This window comes from Sebastes fasciatus, chromosome 3 (genome assembly GCF_043250625.1).
Source record: "Sebastes fasciatus isolate fSebFas1 chromosome 3, fSebFas1.pri, whole genome shotgun sequence".
Lineage (NCBI taxonomy): Eukaryota > Metazoa > Chordata > Actinopteri > Perciformes > Sebastidae > Sebastes > Sebastes fasciatus.
Window position 1 is genome coordinate 31,207,766 of NC_133797.1, and position 22,222 is coordinate 31,229,987.

At 42.7% G+C, this 22,222-nt stretch overlaps 1 protein-coding gene across 19 annotated transcripts in view; it reads right to left on the reverse strand.

The window, feature by feature from the left end:
- The window catches only part of adgrl3.1 (adhesion G protein-coupled receptor L3.1), a 134,925-nt gene that overhangs the window by 49,052 nt on the left and 63,651 nt on the right, over nt 1-22,222 (reverse strand). For all 19 annotated transcript variants that reach the window (XM_074630222.1, XM_074630221.1, XM_074630225.1 and 16 more), the window contains 2 exons: nt 15,378-15,392; nt 13,430-14,218 (listed from right to left, as the gene is read on the reverse strand). In XM_074630222.1, coding sequence (XP_074486323.1) covers nt 13,430-14,218; nt 15,378-15,392 — 804 coding nt within the window. The remainder of the gene's footprint in view (nt 1-13,429; nt 14,219-15,377; nt 15,393-22,222) is intronic.

The following is a 22,222-nucleotide window of genomic DNA, read 5'->3' on the forward strand; positions in this document are numbered from 1 at the left end:
TTGGTTCTTAAACGAAGAGCCAGGACCCAAAATGTGTTGTGAAGATTTGTGGGCTCCAACGTTACTGGAGTCTGGATGTTTTTCTGAGCTCCTCATGCCAGGACACAAACCATCTGTGTCGGCATCAAGTGATCAATGGCCTGCGAGCGTAAATAATATTATAGTGATGGACACAAACACATTTGAGGAACTCATTTACACCGCACTAAATAGCTGTGACAGGGAGTAGGTCATGTTTCTGATGACTTCCCAACCTTAGTGTTTCATCCCTCGTCAGTGTAGTCACATGCCAGATATGACTGCTGTTGCAGCTTTTGTTTTCTTCATCAGTTACTCCCAAGTTAAGGACATGTTTCCAAACAACAATGTGTGCACTAAAGTGGTACAATATAATGTATAAATTAGGGCTGTAAAAAGTTAACGCAATAATAACTTGTCAACGTGAATTTGTTTTAACGCCACTAATTTCTTTAACGCATTAACGCAACTTGGGATTTTTAATTAAACTCTTAAAAATCCAACGGAGCCGTCGTCTTTCGGAGGTTGTAGCGGGCTCAGTTTTAAAGCTAGAGTGAATATACTGGTATCATATGAAACCAAGTTTCCCCTTTACAGACATGCCCACTTTATGATAATCACATGCAGTTTGGGGCAAGTCATGTTCAAGTCATATTTGTCCACTCCCATGTTGACAAGAGTATTAAATACTTGACAAATCTCTCTTTAAGGAACAGATAAAAAACGTGCACTTCATTTGTGATCAATCTCGATTAACTATGAACTATCATGCGATTAATCACGATTAAATATGTTAATCTATTGACAGCTCTAGTATAAAAGCAAAATCTCTCTGGTTTGCCCTGCAAACATGCACAAGGTTACCAGTCTTTCCTATGGGACTGGTACACAGTAGTGGCTCTTGCTGCCTAACCTGGCAGAAAAAAAACATTCATTCATTGTTATGCATGATTCATACCACTATGACATCATGCGAGGCAGGAAGGTCGCTTAAATGCATATGACACACCATTTTATTGTCAATATTTCATTGTAAAAGGCTCAATTATTCACATTGACCCCGTTCGGGGGACAGAAATAAAGAACGGGTGGATGAGAAGAGAGATGTGTGTGTTTGTGAAGCGTTACACTGTCCTCTTGTGAACATACTATACCCGTGTGTCTCACTCTATTTGCTAACCTCCTGTGGCTTTCATCTGCACGTGGTACAATCAATATTGTAAGATCAGAAACTGAGGGAAATAATTATTTACAGCGCTCCCTTGCTTTCTCTTTGAATTATTTAATCGGCCTCAAATCATTTGGAAGCCATTATGTGTAATATTGCATACAGGTGGGGCCCATTTTCTAAAGCCACATTTGTATTGGAAACATTCCTTAACAAAGCAGGAATAGCTTTGTCGCTCACTGTGAAACACTTTTACTACACCGCTGAGGCGAGAATATTTTTAGAAATTTATAATGACAGAAAACAACTTTATTTTTACATTTTATACAGCTTCAACGTGATTACGCCAAATCAACACAGCACACTAAATAGACTTTGCTTGCAGGCTTATGCAGCTGATAACGACAGTTTTTTCACTTCTTTTTCCTATTAAAAACCCATAATATGTGGATTGCCTAAAGTACGCATAAAGGCAAGCACGCAAACAGACATAAACACAGAGGCAACTCTCCTAGATCACAAAGTTACTCAAATATGAATTCTCACAATTTACTGTAATGCCATTTTAACAAGAAAAATATAGATTTCATAATCTCAGGGTCTGAGTTTAGTCATTGGCTGAAAACATTATCTACACGGTGCAATGCTCTGTCCAGGGACAGCTGAACCTGGCTGAACTCGCCTAAAAAGATTTTCCTCACCATCTCCATGCCGACCAGCGACTATGAATAAGATTTCCTTTTCTCTGAAGGGTGTGCAATATACCGACACCACGCTACATGATTTCTGGGTGATGGAGTCCTTCAGGCTCTCAGAAATGCAGCTATCGCTCGCTGCCAGTCGGGGTAGCAGAAGTGTGAAGTTGCCTCGTGTCGCTTCAAGTCTGCCCTGATGTTAAAATTCTTGATTCCATGATTTTCAGCACAAATGGAAAGCACGGGCACATGTGTTTCTCTGTCTGAGGGGCTGGTGTGCCTAAGGCCATAGTATGTACTACATGCTGACATTGAAGGGTTGTAAAGTTTGTCGTCTCTCAATGAGGCTGGGTGTTTTTGTCAGGAAAAGTGTGTGACTGTTAGGGGTGTGATGATCCGTCGATCTGGATCGGTATATCGATTGAATGATCAACGATCCAATATCATCGATGCAAAGTGAAAACATTGATACATGACATCTTTAAGATGAGTCTATATTTTGAAATTCCCATGGCCCGTCTGTTTCACCATTTCCGTCCAAGCGCACCTTAATCCTAAACATCCAAACAGTGTTAGCGCCGCATCAGTTACAGCATATTTAACGCAAGGACGGACGCACGGTGGCGTAACGTTAGCGAGCGGTGCTAGCGGCATAATATTAGCAAGTGTGAGATCGGCCGAGAAAGAGAGCGTGTGTGTGACGGTGAGTAGTGGTAACGATATAGCTGTGAACGTAGCAGTGCAGTGTGTGTAAATTACAGTTTATTCGTTGGTGAATAAATGCTACAACTACTCAAGACCCAAGCCAAGTTCCGTGTTTCTTGCTTGGGGTTAGCCTCAAAGTTAGCAACAACTTCAGCTCAGGTTCACTTAAGGTGGGCTATTAAGGTGGACCAGCTATTGTCATGTTATTGACAAGTCGCTCATCAGCATTGACCAGCAACCAGAGCTCCAACAGTAGTCTATTTTTGTTCTTTTTATTAAAAAGAATAGATTGTTTTTCATTAATTGTCTGGAAGAGCCCAGTAATAAAATTGTCAAATCATATTTTAGTTGCTTTTTGTTTAAATGTAACTGATTGGGTTGAATGGGCATATGATATCATCTCATATCGATCGCAGGCCCCTGAATTTAATCAAATCAAAATCGTACCGTGACAGACTTTGTGATATTAGCAAATAACATATTGTTGTCCAAAGAATTGATATAACATCGTATCGTGATGAAATTGGTTATTTCCACACCTAGTGATTGAACGGGCTTGCATAACTGCTCGTATTTCTAACTGGTGTACTGTATACTGCTTAATTTGGGGTGTGATGTGCAAACAATTACTTTCCTGCAGGGTTTTTTGGTAAATGTTGTCATTTTTGTAATGCTTTTTTGTTCCTTTGGGGGTGATGGGAATGTGTGTGTGTGTGTGGTGAATGAAGTGTGTGGACGTGTGGGTTTTAGGAGAGAGTGGGTGTTTATATTATTTACTGTGAACCGAAGTCGCCCCTTTCCTGTGGATTTTAAGTTTAATCAAAGACTCAGTACTTCTCTCTCTCTCTCTCTCTCTCTCTCCCTCTGCCTTGTCTGTCTGGTTGACTGACAGCCGTGAAACATCCCGCTCCTCCTGTACGTTCTGTTCTCTTCCTCCACAACCCAATGGAGTGTTTCCGTACCTAAACTGTGCTGCTCCCCGTTCCTGAATCACTGCCGCCCTGCCTCATGCATTCTCCACGGAACATTGCCATCAATCATGCGTAGCAGCAGTGGCCTAGGGACTAGCTGTCAATCTACGTGTGTGTACTTATGAAACAGTGTGAGTATGTGTGTGTGTCTATCTGCACTCAAACGGGAAGCTCCATTAGGGGCTCTGCCACAACAATAGAAGAGTGTGTGTGTGTGAGGTTGATGTCTGCTGTCATTTGAGTATGGGGCAGAAAACACAGGGGCTGGCAGCTTGGGGTGAGGTAACACAAAAGCCTGCTCGCATCACAAGCAAGGGGCCACAGCACTTCACAACCCATGCATCTCTATCCTTACTCTGCTGTTCTCTTGACATTCTCCATCTGATTTGATCGCTCACTCATTTCCCTCTCTGCCACACTTTTATTCTACCTGTTTCAATCTCTATATTTCCCAGCACTCTCTGTCAAGTGTGCTCGCCCGTGTCTTTATTTTGTCCTCCTTTACTTGCTCTTTTGCAGCGTTTAGATGGGAAAAAAAATAAATCTTGTGATGAATTCATCACTGGTGTCACTCAGGACGCTGTGAAAGATGCTGTAGGGAACTACAGGAACATGACATAACAGCTTCATGAAACATTTATAGAGAAAAAGGCTAGAGGTTGTACTCATGGGGACTGACATATCTTCCCGCGTTTAAGCTCAGGAAGCCTTGAGTAAATGCGCCGTGACAACTTCATGATGTCAACTAACCTAAACGTTGTGCTCTTTGCCAAGACTGATGCCACAAGAACAAGTATGTGACACAAAACTAAAATACAATTACAAATTCGGTTACGATTTTTTTTGCTCTATATGTATGCCCTGCACATGCATGTGGGTGACACATTTTGACAGATGTGTTATAGGAAAAATCTCATGTTACATTGCCTTCACATACCAGTAGAAGTATAATAAACGTGGCTTTTAAACAGCCACATTCCACCGCAGGAATGTAAGAAATCTTTATATTCTTTCTGCGCTGTTGCTGCATTGGCACTCTGTCCTGAGGATAAAGCTAATTTGCAGCGTTAACTATGATAGGGCTGTCCCGAATACACATTTTTGGGCTCCGCTAAGCTGGCGCAGCCTCGAACCTCGCTGCCTCAGCTGTCTGGGCTGGACTACGGTGGTGTGCGGTGGCCAGATGTGCTGCTGTACTCCGCTTAAGAAATCTTTTTTGCCAATGTTTTACTGCTTCAATTTTCATTGAACATTGGACAGTTGAGACTTTGATTCTCACAAACCGTTGTTTTGGTTACGTGAGGTTTGCACGGGTTACCATGGTTACACGTCTCCAACTGGAAAGGATGCTCTCAGGAAGTGACGACATAAATTACTGCTCAGTGCAGATAAATACATATATACTACTGTTTATTCACACAAAAGTATGTTGAACGATAGTAGACATATTGAGTATGTAGTGCATAGTATGTGATTTCGGATGAAGCCCCAGTTCATAATACTGCAAATACGTAAATATTGCATACTTTCATCAGTGGGCCATCAGCTCCATCACCATTGTGTTACCTCATTTGGCTAGAGATAGTGACTTGACATTTATTTAAATGAAAATCTTCAAGATTGCCACTTAATTTAAAGAAATTAATAATTATTGTAGAATTGAATGAACTGTGGTCCCTCAATAACTCCTTTTTTCATTACAATTTTGCTCGGAATAATTCATTTTGACAATATATTTGTACAATAATAACACAATTTGAGCATATCATAATGGTACAATACCACTAATAGCTGATGAGCTCTGTGGTGAGATTGCTTTGACCTCTGCTGTTTACAAGGTCAAGAATAATCTTTCACTTTCAACTTTCTCTTGCTAACATGGATGAGAAGTCCTGAAAATGCTCAGTAAATTTGAACTTCTACGATTCCATGGCAACATGGCAAACTCAATCTGCTGAGGAAGATTGTTCGGTATGATTGAAAGCTCGGGAACAGCTGGAATGGTTCTATTCTATTGGATTCTATTCTATTCTGTTTGTTTTCCTGACCTGTAGCAGGCCCAGGGGAAGGTGAGACAATGGCAGGCTGGCAGTAAACTTGTTCCTGGAGTTGTCTATCTGTCACCACACTGGAGGGGCCACAGAGATGCTGTCAGTCAGCACATGATCATCTGACTTGCAGACAGATGTGTGTGTGTGTACGTGGGTGTGTGTATGACTGTGTGTGGCGATGTTTTTCTGTGTGGGTACGACTGCCTGTCTCCGCCTCTGCTCTGTTGCCGAGAATGCTCTTGTTGACTTCTCACTGGGTAAACAGAGGGATCGTAAATCCACAACACAAAAGCGAGGAGAGAGGAGGAGGAGAGGGAAAATGAACTTCCCCTGGCAAGTTTCCCACATCGTCAGAAAAGCGGCAGACGGTGAGTGTGAGAGAGAGAGACGGGGGAAGAGTGGAACAGAAGCAAAGAGAAGAGGGATTTGAATTAAGGCAGAAGTTTCACAGAACTGAGACGAAGTGTCTATTATACTTGTGTGGTCTTCTTAATATGCTAAGATGATTACTTTCTTGCAGTTTTTCCTTAAAAGTTACTGCCTCCTTGCCTCCACAGACACACACACACACACACACACACACACACACACACACACACCGTCCTGAACAGTATGAAGGGATGGATCCAGAGGGGTAACAGCAAAAATGATAATCTGACTGGAGGGCACAAAGCTTTCTAGGCTGGATAGTAGCACCGACATTGAATAGGGCTGCATACTGCGATAACGCACTGCCCCTACGGCTGGAGTGCACACACACACACACACACACACAAACGTACACGCACTCACTTTTCGCTCAGTTGTGCGCCGAGCAACACACACACACGCAAATGCACGCAGATACACACACTCGAGCAGAAATTTACTTTTTCACTCACTCGCAATACACACACACACAGAGCTTGTGGCGAGTGGCTCGAGCTCGCTGATAAGACAGAATGGAGCACTTCAAAGCAGCGATACTTGGAGATAGAAAACAACCTCAACTAATAGAGCCTCCCTCAAAATGGCTGCTGGGCACCACCACCACCACCACCACGTTCCACAGCGAACGTTCCCGCATGCAGACACATCACTGCTCAGCCCTGTTGGCTCATACCCGTTGCATAATCATGTCATCCTTCTGCTGAGGTCGGAGACACCTGCAGCAAGTTTGCCAATTACGTGCCTCGTTCTTAATCGGGGGGAAGTTCCCTTGTTCAAAGCAAAAAGCTAACGATACCGACCGTTTTTAGTTTTTCTGTTTAATAATGTAGGGAAACATCAGCGTATTCATTTAAAGCCTTTCCTATTCTAGACATGCATTGAATTTATGTCAACTCTATGAGGACAACAGGTATGAATATATAGAGGTATTGAGCACAATCCTATTACTGTGTTAGAGCTGTAGCCTCTGGCGAGTGACCCTGTGGCTATTCAATATTTTCCTCCCCATAATTTATCACCATGGTCCATCATTTGAAAATTAAGATTGTATCCACTTTTTTTATATATATATATTTCAAAAATCCGAATAAAGCACAGCCGTGGTGACGCGCTCTGCCTGCTGCTCTCTTCTGTATTTATGTCCCGCGAGGCTGTGGGTTTCCCCTCCACCCTGTTGTCCTGGCTGGGCCTGCTTAATTTGGCATGTGCTTTTTTGGCAGAAGAGAAGCGGTGCGTAGGCCAAATGCACGCCGAGAGCCCGGCTGGGGCAATCCAATCGATAAGGACACACTGCAGTCAAGGAACAGGTGCAGCAGACTCTCTGAAGCAGTCTCTGCTGAGACGGCTGTGTCGTAATCTATTTGGGAACGAGGGAGATAGGCAGGCGGGGAGGGAGAAGACAGAAGGGAAAAGACGAAGGAGGGAGAGGGGAGAAGTGTGAGGGGGAGTGTACACTAAGGTGTGAAAGACACTCTGTAGTCATGTTGCCTTGTATAATACTGTTTACTGGTGCACAGGATAGTGGATTCCTTTATTGTGTAGCAGTATGACTTGGACCATTCAGAAATGAGATCCAATAAGACGTATGAAATGTTCTGATTCTAGGATTAACAACTACACAATGGCTTTTAATTAGGGCTGTCAAAGTAACCACGATAATAACATGTTAATGCAAATTTGTTGTAACGCCACTAATTTCTTTAATGCATTAACACATCGATCTTTTGGAGTTTGTCACGGGCTCAGTTTTAAAGCTAGAGAGAAGATATCATCTATGTATCATATGAAACTAGAAAACCCAAGGAATCCATTGGTACCAACTATGCCATACTAGCTTGTCATGAAGGACGTTAAATAACGCTGCAAACTTGCGCTTCGAAGGGTTCCTTTGACCTCTGACCTCAAGATATGTGAATGAAAATGGGTTCTATGGGTACCCACGAGTCTCCCCTTTACAGACATGCCCACTTTATGATAATCACATGCAGTTTTGGGGCGAGTCATAGTCAAGTCAGCACACTGACACACTGACAGCTGTTGTTGCCTGTTGGGCTGCAGTTTGCCATGTTATGATTTGAGCATATTTTTTATGCTAAATGCAGTACGGGTGAGGGTTTTTAGACAATATTTGTCATTGTTTTATGTTTTTAATTGATTTCCAATAATAAAGATATACATAAATTTGCATAAAGCAGCATATTTGACCACTCCCAAGTTGATAAGAGCATTAAATACTTGACAAATAAACCACATAAAAAATATGCGATTAATTTGCACATTTAATATTTAACATTTTAATCGATTGACAGCCCTAATTTTAACCTTTTTTTTTTTTTTTTTACATACTATCCCAAAATTGGAAGACTAACATTTTGAATTCAAAGGTTTGCAAACAATCATAACCTGCCTTTTTTTTTGACAAAGCTGAATCATGTCAAGTGGTGTGAACAATCAGGTCTGTCAAGGACTTTACACGCAGACATGCACATTCATTCACTCACACACACAAACACACACACAACTTGTGTGTGACAAGCCAGAAATGTGCTGAGGGTGAGTCTAATCAGTGATCTGGTGAAAGAGGGTCTCCACTTCAACCATTAACTCCTGTTATTCTCTCCACTTTAGCATGTTTCCAACATTTCCTGCCCTGCTTAGCCATGTCACTTGATTGCAATCTGGTGTCAAGGAAGGCGAAAAGGGAGAGGAGGGGGGAGGATAGGGGAGCGTGGGGGGAGGGTGGTGTAAATAAGTGGAGAGGGGACAAAGACAATAGAAATGCCATGCTTGACTTCCTTAGGAAATGGAACTCTGTGATTCGAGCCATTAAGAGTTCAAAGGTGAACCTTTACGTTTCCGTAAACTGACAGAGTGGCAAATCGAGGTCATCTCCATACAACTGTGTATTTAATAGATTAGAGGAGAATGCCAGCGTTTGATTACTCTCTGATTAAGATTGAGGATATCACTTTGGACACTTTAAATATTTGACTGAAGCAAGCAACGGGCTAGGATAATTGAGTTTTTATTTGTAGTTACATGGATGTCACATTTAGTTACAGAGTTTTGACTTTTTCAGAACTAAAATAATGCTTGAGCAAATTGCACTCAAGCTCTCAAACGGACCTCTGAAAATCTTGTTTTGTTCATTTTCCTGTACTTAGCTATTGTTAAGAAGCAAACTGTCAAGTTTGAGTTGTTTTTCCACTATTTATTATTGTTTTGTACAGCATAATTTGGAGTTTGGGAAAATTTGCCGAACAGTAGGTGTGCAAAGGTTTGGTGGTTGACTTGTACTGTAGCAACAGATTTTAAAAGTTGTGCAAATTGAATATTGCACATGTATGTAAAAGCATTGATAAGATCTTACAGTGAATCTTTGATTTGTTATTTTGATAAAGTTGCAGTCATTATTATAAAATACACGTTGTAAAACAGTGTATTTTTGTCTCCTTTTACACCGTCTCTATTTGGCAGTAAATATCTCCAGGGTTGCTCCGGAAACTTTAGTAATGATGTGTCTTTCCTCTTACACCAAGGTGTAAAGGTGCTGGTTCTACATGCTATCCGGTTGTCTCGCCTGAACTTAAGAACGTAAGTAGATCGTCACCTTTTAAAGTGAGACAACACCAGGAGGAAGACATCTAGTAAGGAGTAGGGGTAGCAGGAGAAAATGAGACCGAAATGAGGAGAAAGAAAATAAGGGTGAAACAAAGCTGGGAAAAGCAGCGTGTACAAAATCTTATTTAGTTTTATCCCAGTTTGCCCCTCCCTTCCCCAAGATGCAGATAACATGAATAATTTTGCGACTTTGTTGGGAAAACTTTCTAAAGTGTGGCAAGGCAGACTGGAGATGATAAATTATTCAAATGTTTCATCGGAGCCATGCCGCTTGCGTAGGGCAGGCCTCTATAATATGCATGTAAGAAGACATGATGAAACAACTCCATAAACAGTAGAGAGTGAGAGAGTGTTTGGGGAGCGAGGGGCGGGAGGAAGGGGTGATGCAGAGACAAGTGACTTTGACTCTGACTCTGTGCAAGGCATTCAGCGCTAGGCCTCTATAATATATACATCTAAGGACACTTGATGAAATGGCTTTGTGGGATGTGGGAAAGGGTTGGGCGCAGAAAAAGGGTTGCAGATTAAGCGGGAGATAAGGACGACAGAGAGGAAAACAGTGGAGTTAAAGAATGATGCACGAAAAGGGGAAATTGATATTCCTGCCATTGTGAATAGTACGTGTTTGCGTGAGAGACGGGGAGAGAAGGGTATTTGCAGTAAGGCAGTCCACTTTATTCTCAAGTATCAAGGGAGGAAAAATGTGCATTTCAAAAAGATCATTTTCTGCTGCCTGATGTGATGGAATGCATGGGAGTAAACCTTTATACTATCTGTTGGCCCAAGGTGAACTAAACTTGGCTTTTGTTTTTATTTCTTCCCCGTGATGTTTAAATTCGTATGCTTAAAGCAAACCTCATGTGATATACAGGGCTAGGCTAGATGTTAAAAATGTTTAATACAGGGGTTAATTCAATGCTTCTTTCAATTACCTATGCTTTGAGGGATATAAACACTTTTTCTAAACGCTTTTTAAAAAAAAAGACAAAACTGTCTAACGAAAAGGGAAACAGCACAAAAGCATAATAGGTCCCCTTTAAATTGTAGTAGTACAGAATTGGCAAATTCAATGAAGATATATCTGATAAAGATATAAACTTTTCAGAATAAGTCCAGACAGTGCAGATGCTTCAGAGCGACCTCTTCTAAAGTGTGCAGTGAGCTGCCTTTGTTAGCCAGTTAGACAGACAAAACACAGTAATTGGTGCTTTCTGTGTTGTACCCCAGTTGCACTCAGTCCTCTCAGTGGCCTACTCTTACTGCATGGCCCATTTCCTGTCTCATTTTATATCTTTTAAGAAGTCCATATGAGCCGAAACAAAAACAGGGCGAGCATTATGCTACATCGGTAATAAGTGGAAACCCTCAGAACGGCCCCTTTCCTTGGCCTGTTTCCTGAACTGAGTATGGAAAAGAAAGGGGAAAAAAACACACCAGGGCTGGAACATGGAAAGTGTACCTTACAGTATATGCTTAATATATTTATACTGATCCTAAACAGAAAGTCCTAGACAAGTCTAGAGTGAATGAAGAGCGAAATGTTCGTTCTGCACACAACAACAAAATCAAACTTGGATGAATCGACTTGTCGCCTCGTTTTGTGAAGAATGGGAAAATCATGCAGTTAAGGTAGTTAATTTATGCCTTGTCTTCATTGAGTGAGGGAGCGGAGCGAGGAGGAGAGCGAAGGAGCGGGGCGGCATTGATTGTATGTATTTATCTCCCGCTGGTCAGCAGTCTGGCTTGTTGCTGTGCACTGGAGGTCATTCTCCACATTGAATCCCCATTGATCTCCTCTTTAGAGCCTCCTGAGACACCCAGAGCTCCATTATGAGAGTGATCACACTCTCAGGCGTGCACCAATAAACACATGTGCACACTCATGAATAGAAAACCACACAACTCATACACATTAGCACCTATTCATGCACATCATTATGCACACATAAACACACGCATACACACTTTTTTTTGTTGCAGCAAGGCCTCCCCTTCACACACGCACACTGATCGGTAGAAACCAAGTTTAACGCTGCCTCTCTCTATAATTCCTTGTACTGCGCCTCCTAACTGCGTGTAAGAGCATGCGTTAATTCAGACATCATTTAATAAGACATGCAGCCAGACTGCCTTGACCACTCCATAGAAAGGTGTTGAAAGGCAATTACGCTGGGCAAATAGCCCTTCAGGCTCCAGGGGCCTAAGCCCTTCCATCCAGAAGGAAGGAAGGAAGGAAGGAAGGAGGAGAGGGTGGGCTCTAACCTCACACCACAGTTGAAAGAGTCACTCTGGCTTACACAGTATTCCTCGCCCTTTTCAGACGGACACATCAATGCTGATGTTGACCTGCAAAACTGGATTTATAACCTCTCTGACCTTGGTTGAAAATGGGTCAAACACTGTACAGCTTAGATAAACAGGCATATATATATATTTTTTAACCTTTAACTTGCATTTGACCTGATCTCCTCATTCATACATGACCATGCCAGTGTAAAGGAGTCAGTTCACCCGGATTACTCTTATTATTTTTTTACTTACCCCAAAGTAATGAAGACGAATGGAGTTGTGTTTGTGCTCCTCAAAGGATTTGAAAAGCTACACTTTAAACAGCATTACTTGCTTTTTTGGCCACTTGGCAGCAGAACAAGCTGTTAACACAACATTGACACATTATCACCTACCTTATAAAATTACTGTGGCAAATGTGTTAGCAAACAGCTGCCTGTTTCTACATTGAGCAGATGAATGTTTGTTCAATATTCACTCTCCTTTTAGCTCTGTTTCTACCAACCCCTCAGGGTTAGCTAGTCGTTAACCTCGTCTGTATGCTACCTGCACAGCACCAAACAGCAGACAGACAGTTTATCGAAGTTTGTTGTTAAAAACAGCTGAACTGTAAACTACTATGTTACTACATTCACATATTTGGGTCTCTGTGGACGGTAGCAACCAGAAATAAACCTTTGACAGCAGAATGAATGGGTCAATAATAATGATAAAACAAATTCAAAAACAAGCTGAAGTGGATGTCCTGCATGAAATCAGTATCAGTTCCTCCTCCCTCCAGACACTCCTGGCTTCATTCTCGAGGAATGCATTACGGTTTGTAACGCAGCTGGGGAAGCTAAAGCGAAGGCTGGCAAGTGGTACAGTAAAAGACGAGGCATTTACAGTATGTAAGGCTCCGCATAACACCATTAGAGGTATTCCTCTAAAGGTGCGGATCAGGGTAGTCTTTCTTTATGATGTCTCTGTGAGTTATTCTTTGGTTGACTAAAGCAGAAACATTTGCGACTCTGCAGACACCTACAATATAAAATGGTATTGGTATATCTATGGCCAGCTCTAAAAGTCTTCTCAAGTTTTTTTATGTTTGTTTTGAATTCTGAGAACAAGCAGATATCATGGGAAGGGTGGGGGGGGGGACAGTCATAATTGAGAACCGTGACAGCACAGATGGTGCTTATTCTTTTTCTTCCTTTTTAAGTCATTTTGCAGAATTAATTATTAGAGGAAGATTAGTGGCTGTAAGTATTCCTTATGTCACAACAAAAAAAGCATTTCTCATTATGAATATTCAAATTAATGACTATTAAAAGCATTGTATATATGCCAAGGTGAAGATTTAAAACATCACATCACAGCCTGTCCAATAAAGTACTCACACCTGGAGCTTTTTTCTTCTTATTATACATGGTACTAAGTAAAAAAAAAGACATTAAGAATGGCAGGAGGAGGACAAGGAAGAGGTGGAGAAAAAGGACCTACCATTGTTGCCGAAGTCCAGCGAGTACTTGACCACGTGGTAGTTATTCCACACGTACAGCAGGTTGTCTCTCGGGTTGTAATCCACTGCAGCGATGTACTGGTAGGAATTAGGGAACGGTATGTTAACCGTCATCTCCTTGCTCTTATCGGTGTTGTACATGTAGTCGATTTTGTTCCCCGTTCCTTCATTGTCGTCGTCTTCGTAGACGGTTTTGACCACGTACAGGACTCCGCAGATCATGAAAGCGTTGGACGCGGAGCGTTTGTCGTAGGTGGTGTCCCAGGAGCCTTCGATGCGCAGCGTGTAGGGGTTGAGCTGGCTCACCACGATGCGCCCGTTGTTCTGCTCCGTTGCATAGATCACCCACAGTCCATTCTCGTCCACCGCTAGGTCAATGTCCGACTTGCCCCCCCAGCGGTACGGCGAGGTGTCGTGGTAGTTGGCGTTGGCAATAATGGCCTCGCCGCTCTTGATGCGAGTGCGCAGGTCAAACTTTACAATGTTGCGGGTGCGCTCCTTGTTGAAGAACAGCGCGCCGTCATAGACGACAAAACCGGTCCCATCCACACGATGTGGGAGTTTATAGGTGGTGGTGGGACGGCCCGCGATGAAGTCCTCCTTCGACGAGTACTCTGTCAGCGTGTCCGTGCGGTACGGCGTCCACGGCATGTAGTAGATCTTGTCTGAAGCCTGCAGCGGGTCTTTGCACCACGCTCCGGACTGGTGATCCGACTCAAATAGATGTTCACTTTGGTACACTCCTCGCAGGATGCCGGGGCAGAGGAATACTGAGGAGCAAATGACACAAATTCTCGGCTTAGATGCATTTTTATGCTGTCGCTGTAAAATGTCAACTATTCTCTGTAGATTTTCCAACAGTGCCTGTGAAATGTTTGCCTCTTTTCATGAATGTTAAATTGTGCTGTAACTCAACCCTAACCACCAGTGAATGACGATGACACGATAGGCTTACTGTGTTGTGATTTGGATGTTGTATAGTTACTGTCATTCTTAAGGACAGCAACAGCATGCCTCCCATTCAACAGATAATACCCTGCTCTCACAGCTAAGAGAAAAAGAGAAAATGGCACATTTTGTTCTACTTCCCCCCCCCCGCCTCCGCCTCCCTCTTTCCCTCAATTCCCACTTCTCCCTCCCTCCCTTCCTCCCTCCCCGGCTCCTCATTAGTCTCATAGCTCTTTCTTCCTTTCCCTCCCTTTCTATCTCTGTCAGGAACAACCAACTGTAGCGCCGAACACGTCTTTTATCGCCTGCTGTTTCTGCAATTGTTACAATAATTCATTTCCCACTCGGTTCCTCTGTATTCCCATCTTTGAATACTGGGGTCATGTTTTATGAGTGATGCGGGACACGTAGTAAATTCTGGGAAGCCAGTGCGACCGGAGTCGTGGGGACCTTTTGTAATTTAACTGGAATGTCGTCACATACGCACACACACATACACATGCACACAGAGGCGTGCCAGATGTGCATTATGGTTTTCCCATTCTTCCCAATAGCAATTTCAGATCCCACGCAAAGAGCTGGGAATATTGATTGAATTTTCATTGGCTATTCAAAGCACTGGCACAGTTTTCATATCATGGGGAAGCATTTTAAAATATTAAATGTCAATGCAATTCTCTCTTCATTGGCTCCTCGTAAAAACGTGCTCGACCCGTGGAGAGTTTGTCAAGTGACATTCTACGCGATACCATGAAATAATACGGGGCCTAGAGTGTGTCTAATGAGAACCAGTGTTTCCAAATTGCCTCTATATGCTGAGATCAAGCTGTCTTAAAATAGCAGCAGTGACTTTGAAAGAGATGTCATTCTGCCATGAGGTACAAAACGCTTCAGGCGCCGGCATCAAAAGTGACACCCAACCCCCGGATTTTTATCGTGTGTGCATGTGTGAACGTGGGCGTGCTTGTTTCACAGACTCACCTTTTTGTTCCACTTCTGCATGAGCCATAGGCAAACGAGAGAGAAAGAGACAAGAGACAAAAATAGATTAATGATGCAATAATAAGGAAATCATGATAATACAATCTCAGATCTTCATAATCATTCTCATATTTCATTCTAACCTTGTGAGAGTGCCAGGATGCTCTCCATGTGTGATTGGTAATAACATTACATAAGTGTCTGAGGAGACTGCACTGCAACGGGGGAAGCTATCTGACAGTAATGCATCTCGCGTATGTCACACACACACATATGGGGGAGCAGACACACACGTGCCACGCAGACATAGAGAGAGGAAGAGCGATGCTGACGGCAAACACACACACACACAAGAGCATGACACGACGTAGAAAAACACACACGGATTCATAGTATGTATCGCGGTCCACGACTAAACACAGCTATGCAAACCGACCTGAGATAATGAGCTCTTTAATGTATGCTAATAGCAACAGAGCAATGAAAACCAGAAAATTGATTTGATTATGGGATTGCATTTCAGTGGACCAGCCAAAGCTGCCACATTAAAACGCTTTCTGATGCAAAGTGGGTGAGCCGACGCTTTGTGTATGTCACCTACTCTGTGCGACTCTGTGTACGAGTGCACAATCATCTGTGTGTGGAGGTGGGAGCGTGCTGAATTCACTGGTTTGCTTCAGCCCCAACACCAATTCCCTGTCTATTATATTCAAACCGTTATCCTCAGAGCTTCGGCGGAGGGTTGCTCGCGTCGCCCCGCAATGAAATGTGCACACTTGCTCCAAGCGTCTTAAACATACGAATTGCATTCCACCTTGCTCCCTGGGGGGATGGAGTGGAATGTGAACATGGCAGAAACCTAATCCTGCAGGCACTGCCCTTGTGTCTTTCAAGACCGTTAGAGACCTGCTGAATGGAACTGGTCCCCCGAGAGAGGAGAGGAGAGGAGAGGTGGGGAGGGTAGGAATGGAGAGGAGAGGAGAGGAGAGGATACGAGAGTAGACCGGCAGAGTCCTCAAAGGAAAAAACATTTAGAAGGACTTCCGGATGGCACATGTTTATATATAGCACAAGTGCACTACATATTGCACAGTTCATGCATAAATTCTTTTAACACATTAAAGCCTAAGCTCATCACCGACCACAAGACATATACAAACACGTGTGACACACACAAACATGAACGCACACTCAACACACAAGCGACCATTAAATCCGAGGCTCATGAAAAATGCATGGTAACTGGTGCGGCTTAGCACAACTCCCGATAAATAAGCAATCTCTGGGAGGAGATTGTGTTAAACCTAAAACAAGTGTGTGTATGCTTGTGTTTGTGTGTGTGTGTGTGTGTGCCCTTACTAGTGAAGATATAAAATGGTTCACCACAAGGAAGCAGTTCCCTCGTGACAAAAGCTGGGAGAGAAAGCAGATAGTGTGTCCGCGCAGAGTGTGTGTGCACGATGGAACGGCAGATATTGATGTACCAAACGCGCACACACACCTATTTAAACAATACAAAGAGACACGTTGTGGTTGAGACGACGGGGATTAATGACACAGAACAACAAGGACTTCGCATCACCTGAGTGTCTCATACAACCCTCCCAGACACAAAGGAAAACACGCAGTTCAAGGTTGACAGCGACTAATAGATTTCAAATGAAAAAGTGTGGCGGCAACAAGTACACCAAATGGCAACCCAAAATGTCAAACAAATGTCATTCAATTTGTATCGCCGCTTGTTGTTTCACTAGATTAGCAGACGCCCCGTCGGCGACCTCATTGCAAGATTTTTTTTTTTTTCGAGGCATCTCTGGTTTTAATCTCCATGACAAGGCTAAGAAATGAAAGTTTTTCCACAAGTCCTTCATCTTTCAGTGACAGAGTGAATATAGGTCGGCGAGATGTTTGTTGGAAGTTTTCTCAAGGTTAGCTCAAGCACGCAAGGTGAGCATGCAAAAGGTGAGGTCTTTTGTGCTACTGCTAATTTAGCGGCAAGAGTGCAGAGAAAAAACTATGACACAAAATGTCCTTGCTTTCAGGAAAACGTCAACAAGAGAGTATCCTTGACTAATCATTTGCATAACCACTTAGACGGCACTGTTGAATAGTTAAAAAAAAAAAAATCATTCTGCTAATTTATTCCCAGCAAGGCTTTGGATGAATATTAGAAAACAATAGCGGAACAATAACAACTAACAGAAATGCTCTGTTGTGACAATGTGTCGCCTATCTAGTTTCATATTCATAAAAAAACATCGAAATATTCATTAATAGCTGCATTGGTATCCTCTAAATTTTTTTAAAACTTTTTTTTTTTATCACATGAACCGCTCCGTACCGTCTCTCTCTCTCTCTCTCTCTCTCTCTCTCTCTCTCTCTCTCTCTCTCTCTCTCTCTCTCTCTCTCTCTCTCTCTCTCTCTCTCTCTCTCTCCCTCTCTCTCTCTTCCCATTTCTATTTCTCATCCGCACACAGAAGCAGTGTTAACCTGACTGTGGTGCGGTGTAAAGATAATTAGCATTTTTATTGAAAGCATACGGTTTATTAAGGAGGTATTCGTCTAGGAGGAAAGAGTGTGTGCTCATGAGTGTGTGTGTGTGTAATATGCGTGTTTGCGTTGGGCGTGTGCGTGTTCCTGCAGACGATTGGCGACAGCAGCCTTACCACTACTATCTCTGATCTCCAATCAGCTCAGCCCGGCTAAAGCCCAAGGTCATTTGTGGACACAGACAGTTTTCTTCTTCCTCTCTCTCTCTCTCTCTCCCCGCTATTCTATTATTTCTCTCTGTCCTCTCATCCTCACCTGCTGCCATTCTCTCTCTCGTCGTTTCACGCTGTGCCTTTCTCCTCGCTCATTCTCTCCATTACGTCCTCTGTATTTCCCCCACACCCCCCTCCCACAACCCAAGCCCTGTCCACCTCTCACACTGTGTCTTTTATCAGTTAATTCATTCTTTCTGTTCCTCGTCTGCTGGCCTCGTCTAACCTATTTCTCTCTATCTCCGTTTCAGCTGTCGCTCTCGCTCTCTCGCACCCTCGCTCCGTCTCTCTCCTTCTGTCTCTTTTGGTTCCTTTCCATCTTCCCTCGCTCTCTCCCGGAAACACAAAATTGCCTGCATATGTGTACACACAAACACACATACATACAGTATACTGTACATGCACATACTGAGACATACACACACACAAGGACAGAATCCTGGCTGTGCGCAATAGTTTCCGCGACAACACACACACACACACACACACACACACTCCCGGCTCTTCTCATGTTATCACGATGAAGTTATTCCAAGGGTCCAATCTGACAGAAGTCTTTAATTGGACAGACAAGAAGGTGATTTTATCTTTTAATTAGCTCTCCTACTGAGCCACGTCTATTGTCTAAAATAGACTGCATGGGTATTGCATAACATATCACTGGCTTTTCTGATTAATACACTAAATGTGGTAGTAGGCTAATTGCTTCATAGTTGGAGAGCCGGGGTCTGCTGCATGAAGATGAAGAAACGGATAGACATAATCCCAAGTGTTCCCGGCTTTTTTTTTTCTTTCTTTTTACTTAACGGATGACCACGAATATAACAATACAAATCATTATATATAATTTTTTCTGCAGCAATAGCACATTTGTAGAGATTAAATGTATCCATGTGTGAGAGCCGCCTCGAAGAACTACTCTGTACAGTAGTGTGCTGCTAATGTATGGATATTTATAGTCTGCCTGCAGTGCTATGAACAAGTATACACAGGTGGCTAATTAGTGCCAAAGCTAGCTGGCTAGTTTGGCACACGACTGCCACACACTCGTACCACCGAGAGCCGGAGAGGGAAAGCGAGAGAGAGCACTTGATTTTAGCTTTGGAAAAGAGCCAAAAACCTGCAGTGCGGGGAGGAGAGATGAAGAGCTGCGAAGGTAGAGTGAGCCAAAAAATTCTCAAGAAAAAAAAAGGAGAAGAGGTGGAGGGGCAAAATTTCCCAGAAAACTGAACCGTACTTAATTTAATTACCTGTTTTACAACCCACTTTGAGATTTGTTTACAATATCTATGTAGTGGGAAACATCAGTGCTGAGGGAAAGTACATCTACAGGATGAGGCGGTGTCTCATTTTCTTTCCGTGCAATCAGTTTCTGATTAGCAACACCCGGCCTCAGAGGTGATCGCTCGGGGTCAGGTGTTTACACTCAGCAACCAGCACCACCAGTGTGCTTAAAGCTGCACTGGGTAGAAATGGAGCAAATATGATTTTAAAAAAAGTCCTTTTTTACAAAACGGTCACTATATCCTGACAGTAGTGCATGAGACAGGTAATCTGAAAAAATCATGTGCATCTGTGTCTGGAATCTGGAGGAAAACAACCAATCAGAGCTGATCTGGAGTCTGCCGTCTATGAGCCGGCTGTCAATCACTCGCAAACTAGGATCAAACGGTCAAACAAGGCAGCGCTGATCAAATATGAATCAATATTCCCTTACTGTAATGCCTGTCTCTTGTCTCAAATGTTTTCATAAACATCTTGTAGGGTACTGTTTAGCTTTTAAATGAGAAAGTTTGTGACCCAGCAGCCATGATGAGATCAGTTGAGGAAATACCAAGCACCGCCCACCAGCCGGAGCACAGCCAATAGGAACACTCAATTGGAACGCTCTCTCTGAAATGACCTGTGATTGGCCAAGGTCTCTTGTCACAGGCTAGATTTTCTAAAGCCTGAATGAAAACAGAGCTATGAGGAGGTGCAGAAGTCTAGTTTTCTCCCAGAACGCTTGTATTACAATATGCTGAAAAGTTATCATGGAACGTTTGCCCAATGATGACAACATTTTTTGCCTACTGCCGCTTTAATGTCGAGGGACTCGAGTTATGGATGCCCCCATGATGTTACAGCCATTTGAGTGCACTAAAGCCAACCCTGCCTTCGAATGTAAATATGATGATTTGTTGTTGAGTGTTTTAGGAATGCGACAGTTTGAGTACACTCTCATATATTTCAGAAAACAAGCCTCCCTTTATTGATCCGTCTTGATTTACGGCAACATTTTGGAGATATATCACCGCTTAATGTCTTTACAAAATGTATCTTTCACAACGAGGCAGCTGACAGCATTGATTTGCTATGTCAAGCACGCCAGCTTGATCGCAGACTGGCTAGATCTCCGGCCTGAATGTCAGCGAGCAGAAGTATCTTGTTCTAAGGTTCACTAAGGACACAATTACGCCCCTTCAAAGAAAAATTGATTTCATAAATATTTTAAGGATGCGATATGAGGGCTCTGTGAAGGGTCTTTGCCATGAAAAGCTTAAGGTATTCTCAGACACAACAAACATAAAGTGTGGAGTCATGGTATCCAAGGACTAGTTTCATCTTTTATCCATCATATTTTTCTCTGCAACGTTGTGCAACATTTCTCACGGATAAACACACCCACAGGAGCCAGGTAGTGTATCACAGCGCCACCTGATCCAGCCTGAACACTTAGTCAGTACACGAAAACTGCTAATGTACTGTCAAAGGCTCTCTCTCTCTCTCTCTCCTTCTCTATCCTTTCCTCCGACGCTCCATCTCTCCCTCTACGTCCCTCCCTCTGTTAGCTGAGCTCTCTGATGACTTTGGTTTCAGATGCTGTCTATTTTTGCTGGGGGGAAACGTTACCCTGACGGACCCATTGTTTATCAGATCAGCATGCAACTCATCTTCCTTTGCACTCAGTTGTTCCTAAGCTACTCTTCTTCTGTTCACTGATTAATCTATGAAATACATAGTGCTGTATTTTCAAGCAGGCGTGCAGGTATAACAAGGATAAAGACAGAACACGCAAGACGAGTTTCAAATGAATGGATGAGACGAGAGTGAAAACACACACCCTGTTTTGGTGCTTGCGCTGTGTGCGGTTTTGCGAGTGTGCGCGCGCACTCGGTGGGGCATTAAGCAGGTATCAGGTTGTGTTTCCATCTGCTCCAGAGAGGGCTCTGATAGTCCTATTATTTAATCTGCTGGTCATTCTAGACGCCAGGCAAGAGCCGTTTAGCCAGACATAATTGAATGCTTCAGTGTGGGAGATCACCTTGGCCGTCTGTATGGGCCGTGGTGCCAGGGATGTTCACTCAGACGATGTTAGACTCGAAATAAGTAGCTGGGATTTTTTGCAGCACCACGGTTGAAAAACTAAAGTTCAAAACATTTGTTCCAACAAGTCGCACACAATAGAAGACAAAGAAAAAAAGTTGAATATTTGAACTCAAAAGTTTCCATAATACACTAAAAACAAATTCTGCTAAACGAGAAGATGATTAACTTTGTTCTTAAAAAGAACTGACAATAACTTAACAACTTGAAACAAGGCAGTTTACTCATAACAAGATTTCCCTTCAAATTTGTCAAAAGCAAGATTTGCAGACAAGACTAAATCCACTTTGGATATGGACTTTTTTTTGCTGTAAATAAATTAAACTATATCTTATCTCAACTTATGTCTTCCTATTTTTTATGACTTCCACTGCGGAGATGTTCGTAGCGAAAAAAAAAAATGCCATCAATAAAATGCAGTTCTTCACGTGTACAAAAATAGACACGTTTTCATTTCACAAACCCACGCTGCCTCTCGTACTACGTTTCTGTGAGCTTTACCAAGGAGACCGTGTACAATGATATATGGAGTACTGTAGTGTGAGGTAATTATTTATTATATTTATAACAAAAACTGATTATTAATATTTATATCTGAAGGTTATGTTTGGAATCTGCTACTTAAGGCGCAGTAGGTCTGTTATTGGACTGAGAAAGTTGTATCTTCAACATTGTGTATTTTCTCCTACATTCAGTGCCTGTACTTTTTACTTATTG